Below are 12,178 nucleotides of genomic sequence, written 5' to 3'. Positions count from 1 at the left end.
AAAGTTGCAACTGGAGGTTGCGAGTCTGTTCACACACAAGGCGCTACTTTTGCAGCCGCAGTCATGCTGCAGGTTTCCATCTCCGTGTTGACTTCTCAATATACATTTTGTGGTTATGTTCGCATTATTAAGAAACTCATGCGAAAGCTTCCTTATCTATTATTTGCTTTTCTGTCGTATCTAGTATTAAAAAATTGTCATTATTTTTACTATAAAGCTTTTAAAAACGCCTATATACTTAAATGATAACCAACAGTATATTCACGTAATCAATGTTGGCAACCCTCCTGTTTGGAACTACTTACTTACTTACTGGCTTTTAAGGAACCTGGAGGTTCATTGCCGCCCTCACATAAGCCCGCCATTGGTCCCTATCCTGAGCAAGATTAATCCAGTCTCTATCATCATATCCCACCTCCCTCAAATCCATTTTAATATTATCCTCCCATCTACGTCTCGGCCTTCCCAAAGGTCTCTTTCCCTCCGGCCTCCCAACTAACACTCTATATGCATTTTTGAATTCGCCCATACGTGCTACATGCCCTGCCCATCTCAAACGTCTGGATTTAATGTTCCTAATTATGTCAGGTGAAGAATACAATGCATGCAGTTCTGTGTTGTGTAACTTTCTCCATTCTCCTGTAACTTCATCCCTCTTAGCCCCAAATATTTTCCTAAGCACCTTATTCTCAAACACCCTTAACCTATGTTCCTCTCTCAAAGTGAGAGTCCAAGTTTCACAACCATAAAGAACAACTGGTAATATAACTGTTTTATAAATTCTAACTTTCAGATTTTTTGACAGCAGATTGGATGATAAAAGCTTCTCAACCGAATAATGACAGGCATTTCCCATATTTATTCTGTGTTTAATTTTCTCCCGAATATCATTTATATTTGTTACTGTTGCTCCAAGATATTTGAACTTCTCCATCTCTTCAAAAGATAAATTTCCAATGTTTATATTTCCATTTCGTACTATATTCTGGTCACGAGACATAATCATATACTTTGTCTTTTCGGGATTTACTTCCAAACCTATCTCTTTACTTGCTTCCAGTAAAATTCCCGTGTTTTCCCTAATTGTTTGTGGATTTTCTCCTAACATATTCACGTCATCCGCATAGACAAGAAGCTGATGTAACCCGTTCAATTCCAAGCCCTCTCTGTTATCCTGGACTTTCCTAATGGCATACTCTAGAGCAAAGTTAAAAAGTAAAGGTGATAGTGCATCTCCTTGCTTTAGCCCGCAGTGAATTGGAAACGCATCTGACAGGAACTGACCTATACAAACTCTGCTGTAAGTTTCACTGAGACACATTTCAATTAATCAAACTAGTTTCTTGGGAATACCAAATTCAATAAGAATATTATATAAAACTTCTATCCTAACCGAGTCATATGCCTTTTTGAAATCTATGAATAACTGCTGCACTGTACCCTTATACTCCCATTTTTTCTCCATTATCTGTCGAATACAAAATATCTGGTCAATAGTTGATCTATTACGCCTAAAACCACACTGATGATCCCCAATAATTTCATCTACATATGGAGTTAATCTTCTTAAAAGAATATTGGACAAAATTTTGTACGACGTTAACAAAAGTGATATTCCTCGAAAGTTACTACAGTTAGTCTTGTCCCCCTTCTTAAAGATAGGTACGATTATGGACTCCTTCCATTGTTCTGGTACAATCTCCTTTTCCCAAATAGCAAGTACAAGCTTATAAATTTCTTTAGATAATGTGTTTCCACCCTTTTGTATTAATTCTGCTGGAATTTGATCTATACCTGGAGACTTATAATTTTTCAGAATTTCTATCGCAATTTCGACTTCAGAAAGTGTGGGTTGGGGTATAAATGGCTCAGCAGTTTGTATTTCAATTTCGTCCCAATTATTTGTATTTGGCCTATGTATATTTAGGAGTTGTCCAAAATAGTTTTTCCATCTGTTAAGGATTGAATGAGCGTCTGCAAGCAAGTCACCATTCTCATCCTTGATCACGTTTGCCCTTGCCTGATACCCATTCTTGAATTCTTTTATGCCCTTATATTAATCTCTAATGTTTTTATTTTTACTATTTGTTTCTATCTCCTTCAGTTTTTCCTTCAAGTAATCTCTCCTTTTATTCTTAAGCATACGATTTGCTTCCCGTCTTTTATTGAAATAATTATCTCTATTCGCCTCAACTGGATCCTGTAAGAATTTCAATTTTGCCTGTTTCCTTCTTTCTACTACCATGCAACAATCTTCATCAAATCACCGTTTCTTTTTCTTAGTTTCATAATTACCTATGCTCTGTTCAGCTGCAATTTCATATTATCTCGAATATTTTCCCACATGCTACTAACATCTAACTTTTCCTCAACTTCGTCGGAACTTACTAATACGTCAAACCTATTTGAAATTTCGACCTGATAATTTTGCTTAGTTTCCTCGTCCTTTAATTTCGGAATATTGAATCTTCTAATATTAACTTGTTGCTCTACTCGCTTGGCTGCTGATAGTCTTTTAGTTCTCCAATTACCAAATAATGGTCAGAATTACAGTCTGCCCCCCTGAAGGTACGAATGTCTACTATACTAGTATGTCTTCGTTTATCTGTCAAGATGTGATCTATCTGGTTATGTGCTAATCCATCTGGAGAAGTCCAAGTATATTTATGTATATCCTTATGGGGGAATGTTGTACTTTTGACAATTAAATTTTTTGATGTGGCAAAGTTGACTAACCTAACTCCATTGTCATTACTAATTATGTATAGGCTCTCTTTTCCAATAGTCGGTTTAAAGATATCCTCCCATCCTACTTTAACATTGAAATCCCCCAATAAAATTTTCATGTGATATCTAGGCAAATGATCAAAAGCATGTTCCAATTCCTTTATATGGTCGTCTTTCTCTTCTCTAGGGGCATGAGCATTTATAACTACGATATCGCACCATCTACCCTTAAGTACTAAATACGATAACCTATCACTGGTAAATTCGACCTTTTTTACTGCTGATTTTATTCTTTTATGAATAAAGAATCCTGTTCCTAATTGGTGATTATCGTTTCCTTCCCCATAATACAACAAATAATCTCCTATTTGCGTTATGCCGTTCCCATCTAACCTAACAAGATGTTTCTTGTACTCCCACAAAGTCTATTCTATATCTAGCTAGTTCTTTCGCTACTAATGTTACCCCTCCTGTTCTATATAGACTTGTAACATTCCAAGTACCAAATCTCAAAACCTTATTCCTTTGCTGTGGTCGTGCCAGAGAATCAGTCCCATTCCGAGGCTTATTTGAAGGATTCGTAACAAGCTGTTTTTTACGGTGATGGGTTGTTAGCTCTTCGCCCAACCCCCAAGCTGGAGGACCACCCCTCATCGCCTGTCCGCGACTGCTTATTCAATATATTCACAGCTACCCTCCATATCTGGAGGCTGTCTCCTCGATCCGCAACTACACTACGGAAAATTTAAAAAATGAAGTATATCATCAGCAATTATTCTCAGACTGTGTTGTGTATTTAATAACTGTTACAAATAATTTATTTTCATCACATTTAACATTAAAATAAATTCAAACAATAAAAATATCATTGGCACATTTGGGTGGTAACACTGGTTGCAACCGCAGCAAAAGTTTCAACAAAACCGATATCAAAAATTCTGCAGCTGCAACTCTGAGAACCCTGTTCACATGTCGCTACTTCTAAGCTGCGCGCAGCATGGAAAAGTAGCAGGTTCGGCAGTTGCTACTTTTCCGGTTGCACCGTTCGCATGTCGCAGTACTAGAGTTGCGCAGTTTTTTGTACCGCAGCGCTGCAAAAGTAGCGACGTGTGACCGTACCTTTACATATCTTCAGTGCTTGGGAAAAGTGACACAAGTCAGTTTCCACAAACCTTTTATGATAATTTATTGATAACTTACACTGGTTTATGTCGATTTGATTTTTTTTCTGTATGAATTATTGTAATGGGAGAAGTACTTACGTATTTTTTTCCAACCGAGCAGATGTTCCGTAAGTTGTCAATAAATTATCAAAAAAGGTTTGTGGAAACTGAGTTTTGTCACTTTTCCTGAGCACTGCAGATATAATTCAACAGAATGCTTTTGCTTACATTATACCAAAGTCAGGAATCCAAAATCTCATTTCAATGATAAAAAAAAAACATTAACACCTGGTTCTTACAGTACAGCAGAAAATCAGCATTTATTAACAGGTTTATTTTCACTTCATTTTTTTTTCTGAAACTGCTTATAGTTAAAAATGCTTTTTGGTTCTCAGCATTACTTAACAATATATACTTAACATGTGCTATCAGATCAAAGATTTTCCTTTACATGTTCCAGTCACAAAAATATAATTCCTGAGATGTGTAAGTTACGTATGGGACACTTCATTTTTAACAGAATATCACTAACTTTTAAATTGGATAAATCTTGTAAATATATGGTATGATAGAGTTTTAAGTACATGTCTTTGAACACATAGGTAGAAATATTTCAAATAAATTGTTTAAAATTTAAGGGTGCTATGCATAGACAATTCGCTAGCCCTGGTTATAGAGTGATTACTTGTACAGGATTCATATCATAACATATCGCTAACACTGGTTTATGAATGCGAAAAATGTTAGTAGCTGATCATCCACCGGAAGCCTGTGCTAAGAATGTCTATGAATATGGCCCTTAGCCTTTTTAAACTTTGTCCCATATGTAACACAAAATTACACCACTGGAAACATTTTCAAGCTCCCTTTCAAAATTCTGTACATTTTTGCAAAATTACCCGTGAATCTAAGTAAGATTTCACGGTTTAAAATAATGTTTTACACAATTGTCTTTTGCTCTTTTTATGTTTGGTCTTTTCTAAACAGAAATACTGTGGCTTCACCCAAAAACGGATATTTTGCTTGTACCATAGGTCTGATTGGTGAACAAATACTTTTGAATGTATATTTAACTTCGTATTTACTGTAATGCACTCAATAGGTGTATATCATTTTACACATAAGATTAAAAATGGAGCTATCACTCGCATATTTTCGCAATTTCTCTCTATTTTTCATCCAGTGGGACTGTGTACATGCCTTTTTTCTAGCAGTCCGTCCAAACTGATGTTCTGCAACGTCTTCAAAGTTAGGCATAGTCTTTATTTACCACTATAAAATAAAAAAGTCCTCAACACTATTCCACTACCAGCTGTAAGCAGCCATATTCCTGCATCATATTATGTGACGTCCAGAGAGCTAGCAGATAGGTCAACATGGAAGTAAGACATATTGGAAATAAGTTCACATTGGAGTTACGTCACTTTGTACATAAATGCAGTTTTCAGATATCTATTAACATGGGACTGAACACGTGTTGAGATTAAAACTTTTGCTAAAAGATCAGAGAACCTATAAACTAATTTATGAAAGTAAAAAAATGAAAAATTATTATGCAGATCTGGCTTTCATGTATCTTTGAAGCTGACTTGAATAATTTCAAGAGAAAAATTGTTCCGGGTATCGAACCCAGGACCTTTGGCTGAATGCGCCAAAACACTACCAATTGATCTACCCAAGAACTGACACTGGCTCAATTTTTTCCTTTATATTTACATACGTCAAGTGGGCTGATAAGACCTGAAAGCCAGATTTGCTTACTATATGTCACTGTTCGGTAACAGAAAACCACAATATAAGTCACACAGAGTTTGTGTGCACTCAGTGTTGAGTTCTGACGTCTTGTCAGCCCACTTGAGGTATGTCGATGTAAAGGGAAAAATCGAGCTATGTCAGTTATAGTTCCTAGGTAGCTGAGTCGGTAGAGCGTTGATGCACTCAGCCAAAGGTCCTGGGTTCGATACCCGGCCTTAGAACACGTTTTCCCTTGAAATTATTCAAATCATTCGAAAAGTCATTAATTTTGATTTTACGTCACTTTGGAAATAAGCTCTTCAATTGCCTATGAATGTCTTGATATAAGTCTCTTTTCACATGTGTGTCATACATAAAAATACATTAACTTTTTCGCTGGCATTTCAGTGATTTAACAATCTTATTTACTGAGAGTGCACACACACACACACACAAACACACACACTGAAATTGTATTTGAAGGATTTAACACTTAAAGTAGCGACATGTTCTGACCTTTGAGAGACTTACCATGTTGAGCACTGCACAGCATGTCTTGATCTTTATGAGGTTTATGCTCTGAATTTCAGGTAAGATTCTCTCCATTTCGTTCAATAAATATTTCACTAGTTACGTGAAACGTCACTTGCCAGACTGTAATGCTATGAAATAGCAAGAATGTTACCCGTAAGATGAATGGAAAAGGTTTTGCAGTGATTGTGTTGCCAAATTTTGGTATTGTAATCTGAAGAAGACTAACAAATGTACTCTATTCTCAGATCCTGGAAATGACTTGCCACCAAGGGACCAAATCTATTGTGTTTTGGAGTACAGCTTCGCCGGGCAAGAGCTGAAGGATTATCCTTTAGCATGTGCCACACAGTCACTTTCCATCTTTACGCAGGTATTATTTGGTACAGTGAACCCTCACTCAGTTTAACAGACCTCTCATTCAATGGAATTTAGATTTAACAGACAATTTTTTTGCGGACATTTTATTATTATTATTATTATTATTATTATTATTATTATTTGTGATTGCCAGCGGAAGCATACCCTATATACTGTGATAAAATGTAGTCCTGTGTAATGTGATGATGCGATTTAGCGCCTTGCAATTGTCATTATGATTAGGCTGCCGAAGCACGCTGTATGTAATGAGATAAAAACGTACGTTAGTTCTGTGTAATGTGGTGATCTGTTATTACTAGGGACCTGATTTTTATGTAATATCAAGGTGTGAAATATGTAGCCTACATATTTATGTAAGAAAAATAAGCTGCATATGTACCAAAATATGTAAAATAATGAAAATATTTAATATCAATTCCTGGCAGGTACAGGATAGGCAAGACTCTCCAGTTGTGATATTACTATTTTTCCATCTGTAGTGAAAGCTTCGTCCATCGCAATCCATGATTTTATTTTTGTCATTAGGTTTGAAGATACAGGGGCCATTTTAGTTAGTTAAAAGCAGTAGATAAACTCGCACTTTATATTGTAAGTGCTAAAACTAGAGAACTGAGTGAAATGAATGACACAACAGTACTGCAAGCATTGTTTCGCTTTACTGGATTAGGAGAAAATAAGAGGAGATGTGGGACACATGCATTTTAGCTGCTCCCTGTAAGAAACAAAGTACCTACTAAAACCTCAAACCATAGGTATTTACAAACTATTGTTTGAAAAGTGACATTCCTGTCTCATTCAGAAGAGTAGGATTATTCCAGCTGAGAACCATACTTTGTAATTGCTCGAAAAATCCCATTTCCGTAAAGGTCTACTACACTTAAAGTAAAGAATTTAAAGGTCATGTTGAATATCAGATAAGTTTTGTGAAATTATATCAAATAAATCAGTATTTTATTTTTTCAGTCAATCACTTATCATTTTCAATGACAGAAAAAGATTCTGCTACATCAAAAGTACAATTGTTAAAAAAAATCACGAATATTTTCGGCTTACGTAGAAGTCCTCTTCATGTGATATTTTGACAAACAATATTTGAAAACTAGGTGAATATTTAAATACATTTAAAACACTTGTAACTGATCTGACCATGTGTGCTTTACATGAATTGGTGGAGTGACATACATGGTTTTAAAACAACATGCAGAATAGAGAATCTTCCATTTCAGCAAAATCTTCCTGTTCCAATGACAAATGTTTGTGATGAATTTTACCTCAGATGTGGGTGTATAACTTCGGTATACATGGAATGTCAGACAACAAACAAGTGATGTATATGTACAGCTGTCAAAAGAAAAAGTGGCCGCTCTCCTGAAACAAAGTTCTTTGGGTATCTTCGCTACAATTCGGAGACAGGTGATGTTACATGTTGTTGGACCACGTTACCTGATATCTACAGTTATAATTGAAGTATACTGTGTGTTATTCGATAGCATAATGGTAGCGTTCAGGCCTCTTATTCATGAGGTCCTGCGTTCGACTACAACCTCGTGCTTTTTATGTCCTTTTTTGTTCTGTTTTTGAGAGAGACAAACTAGACATAATGGCTCCTTTCTCTTTTATGATTATTTTAGTAATTAACATCACGTTCATTAATATATTATGCCATGATTTTATCATTATCATTATGATATTATGGCTGCAAATGGAAAGAAAAAAAGATTTTATTCTCAATAAAATATCTTTCGTGGCATAAACATAACAAATTTACTGGCGTCGGCCTTAAAACATTCAAACAATTAGGCGTTCAAAAAACAAAACAAAAAGCCACAATTCAATATTTAGTCTGTCTTCTGCTTATCTCGATCATCTTGCAGTCGAGTGGGCATGGAATTGACTAGTCTTTGCAAATAGAGACTGTTCTTAGACACGATATTCCAGGCATTCTGAACATACATACATAAATGTTCTGTCCATCGGCAGGTCTTTCATTGCAAACCCAGCAATCTCCAATCTTTCCTATTTTCTGCCTTCCTCTTAGTCTCCGCATATGATCCACATATCCTAATGTCGTCTATTATTCTTTTCAACCAGAGACCCAACCAATTCCTTTTTCTCTTTCTAATCAGTTTCAGCATCATTCTTTTTTCACTCACTATTTCAAACACAATTTTATTTCTTATTCTGTCTGTCCACTTCACACGCACCGTTCTTCTCCACATCCACATTTCAAATGCTTCAATTCGTTTCTCTTCATTTCGTCGTAATGTCCATGTTCTTTCCCCATACAATGCCACACTCCACACAAAGCACTTCACTAGTCTCTTCCTTAGTTCTTTTTCCAGAGGTCCACAGAAGATCCTTCTTCTTCTATTGAAAGCTTCCTTTGTTCATGTTTGCAGTTTTCTTGGGAAGGATAGGCCTAAATGCGGTAACATCCCGTTGCTTTCCGCACACCACTATCTCTTTCGCATCTTATTAAATTCCAGGGGGCCCAAGCGTGGAGATGAGGAGAGTGGATTTGACTAATTGGGCCCTCCGGACTTCACCGAAAGTCACGGCAAGGGTTAAATATTAATTCTATCAGGATGTTTGACCCGATCAGAGACCGGGAAATCTCAATTAGCCTTTGCCCCCCGCATCCTGGACTAGCTTCTACGAATCATCAGAAAATCTTAGAGTGTGATTGGGCCAATTTTTCCGAAAATGTTTCCACACTTTTGCCCTCGTAGCTCAGTGGACGAACGTCGGAATTTAGATGTCAACGTCTCAGGTTCAATTCCTCTTTACTCCTTTTCATTTTATTGTGGTTCAAGATAGTATAATGTAATAATACAAAAAGAAAAACTAATACCAGTATTATGCAACTGGATTTTTCCAAACCTAATATTAAATTTATGTTATTTATATCGCTAAAGAACGATTACAATATAAATAACTTGAATATTATTTATACAGTATCACTAAAGAACGATAACAGAATATAAATGATAAATATCAGTTTGTTTAATTAATATATTGCGAAAGAACAATAACAATATAAATAACTTGAATATTGTTTTATAATGCTTATGAAGGAAAACAGAATATAAATGATAACTTGAATATTATTTAAATCGCTAAAGAACGATAACAATATAAAAAACGTGAATATTATTCATATCGGAATTTCACAGATTTATTACAGATGTATTTAAGAAATTGTAGAAGAATAGTAATTAGTAACAGTGTCCTATTTATTCTTCTTGGAGCCAAATTTGTAACTTTTAAAAATGAGGTTACTATGTTGAAGTGTATGTGTTGTAACGGATGCTTGATTTGTTATGTATGTGAGTCAGTTATGGGATGCTTGATGTCGTCACAATGTCGTAATTATAGTTTGATTGTGTTTGTGTGACTATTGTGTATTAATTTATGATGTATGGTACGGAAAGCTGCATATTTGTGTTATAGAAGTGTTACGTATGTGTGTTGTTAATGTTTTTGTATGTTTCAAATTGATACCTGATATTTGTTTTGCAATCGCAATGCCTAATTTATGGATTGTTTATGTTTTGTTTACATCGCGTAAGCTAATTTAATTTTCTTTTCCATTTCTCTTTATGCTTATCTTTTTTGTGTATAAAACTATAGCCCTAACATACATATGTAAAATAGGGCTAACCCCCATTGGAGATACAATAATAATTATTATTCATATCGTTATAAAACGATAACAGAATACAAATGATGACCTGAATTTTATTCATATCTCTAAAGAATGATAACAAAATATAAATAACGTGATATCCATAAAGAACGATAACTGGATATAAATGATAATTTGAATATCATTTACATCGCTAAAGAACAATTAAAAAATAAAATGAAAACTTAAAGAAGGCCCGAACCCACGACCTTTGAATCATTAAACAAGCACTCTACTGCTGGTCTACGAGGCGCAGATATGGAACACTTTCATAGTTTCGGAAGTGCTTGTACAAGCACATGCATCGTGTAACATCGCCGCGACCCGAAGTGGACTTTGAAAATATTCGCTGTTCACGAGTGCGGCCACTTTTTTTTTGACAGCTGTACGGTGAAGTGGACGGCCACAAAGGATGCTCTGAAGTTGTTAGTTTATTAAAACATTTTATAGATAATTTTATTCCACAACATGTGACAAAGCTTTATGTGTTTTCTGATGGCTGTGTAGGCCAAAATAGAAATCACACAGTGGTTCAGTTCTTTTATACATATACATACATTGGTGCAACAGGGGATTTAAGTATATTGAACAACGTTTTCCCTTGAGAGGGCAGAGTTACCTTCCCAATGATAGGGACTTTGGTCAAATTGGAAAAAAGAAAAGGAAGCAGAACAAGGTAGAAACGCCCAATGATTGGTATAACATTGTACGTGATGATGTGAAGTTTGATGTAGTCGAGGTGAAGCAGTCCATATTCCTTGATTTCAAAAGCCATTTTCAAACAATGTTCAGAAAGAATGTAGGAAACAGAAGAACTAGGGAAACACCAGCAGAGCCTTTTTTAATTTCAGGATGTAAAATTTTGAGATACTCACATTTACACAAACATGAGATTCATGTGAGCAACACAGTGAAGGGTTTAGTGTGGAGTAAGTTCAGTTTACAGAAGCCAAATACATCAGTTTCATTTCCTACAGCCTCCAAGTATAGTTCACTTATCCCCATGAAAAGGCAGAAAGTAAATGATCTTAAAAACTTAATGCAGTTTATATCAGAAAATGCACAGCTGTATTACAGAAAAGTGTTTGATCTTTGTGATAATGATGGTGCAATATGCACAAACGATGAAAGTGAGTCTGATACGGAATATTTATGAATATTTCATGTATTAGTGTTCATTAAACAAAACACATTACTGAAATTAGGAAAATTCTGTAAAGGCAAACAAAAATTGAGAAATGAGAATATGATTTTTGGAATGGAGATGATAGTTGTGGTTCTAAATATGACATTAATTGTTGTAAATACATGTTTCAAAGTGTATTTGTGTATTATATAATCAATAGATCTCTTTTCTTGATATTTATTGTGTCCCTGTATTATTGTAATATAAAGAAAATATTAAATATGACATTTTGTTATACCTATTCACCATGGAAATAAAAACCCACCTAATTCCAGGCACATACAGGGTGTTTAAAAATACGGGGCATAATTTCAGGTACGTATTTCCCACATGTAGACAATCAAAATAGTTCATTACAACATGTGTCCGAAAATGCTTCATTTCCGAGTTATGGCCTTCACAACATTGAAATTCACCGGAATGTTTTTCTTTCCGCAGTTCGTTGTCATTACAGAAGATGTTCAAAATGTCCACCTCCTGCTTGAATACAGACCTCACATCGATGTCTCATTGACCTGTGAACACGATCCCAAACTCCAGGAGTATTGCGTATGTCCTCAGGACATGCCACAATTTGATTCCAAAGGGATTCCAAATCAGGCACCGGAGACGAATAAACCAATGATTTTAAATGGCCCCACAAGTAGAAATCGAGAGGGTTCAGATCAGGTGAGTGTGGAGGCCAAGCAATTTGGCCACCTCTAATTATCAATCGATCAGGAAACCTTCGATCCAAGTACCGGCGAGCCGTACGACTGAAGTGTGCAGGAG

At 35.5% G+C, this 12,178-nt stretch overlaps 1 protein-coding gene across 4 annotated transcripts in view; it reads left to right on the top strand.

Moving 5' to 3' along the window:
• The window catches only part of LOC138715569 (kinesin-like protein KLP2), a 157,499-nt gene that overhangs the window by 41,926 nt on the left and 103,395 nt on the right, over positions 1–12,178 (top strand). For all 4 annotated transcript variants that reach the window (XR_011336576.1, XM_069848662.1, XM_069848721.1 and 1 more), the window contains exon 7: positions 6,404–6,528. Coding sequence is in view for 3 of the 4 variants with exons in the window: in XM_069848662.1 (XP_069704763.1) it covers positions 6,404–6,528 (125 nt within the window). In the remaining variant the exon portion in view is untranslated. The remainder of the gene's footprint in view (positions 1–6,403; positions 6,529–12,178) is intronic.

This window comes from Periplaneta americana, chromosome 1, assembly GCF_040183065.1.
Source record: "Periplaneta americana isolate PAMFEO1 chromosome 1, P.americana_PAMFEO1_priV1, whole genome shotgun sequence".
Classification (NCBI taxonomy): Eukaryota; Metazoa; Arthropoda; class Insecta; order Blattodea; family Blattidae; genus Periplaneta; species Periplaneta americana.
This window is presented reverse-complemented; position numbering and strand designations above follow the sequence as displayed.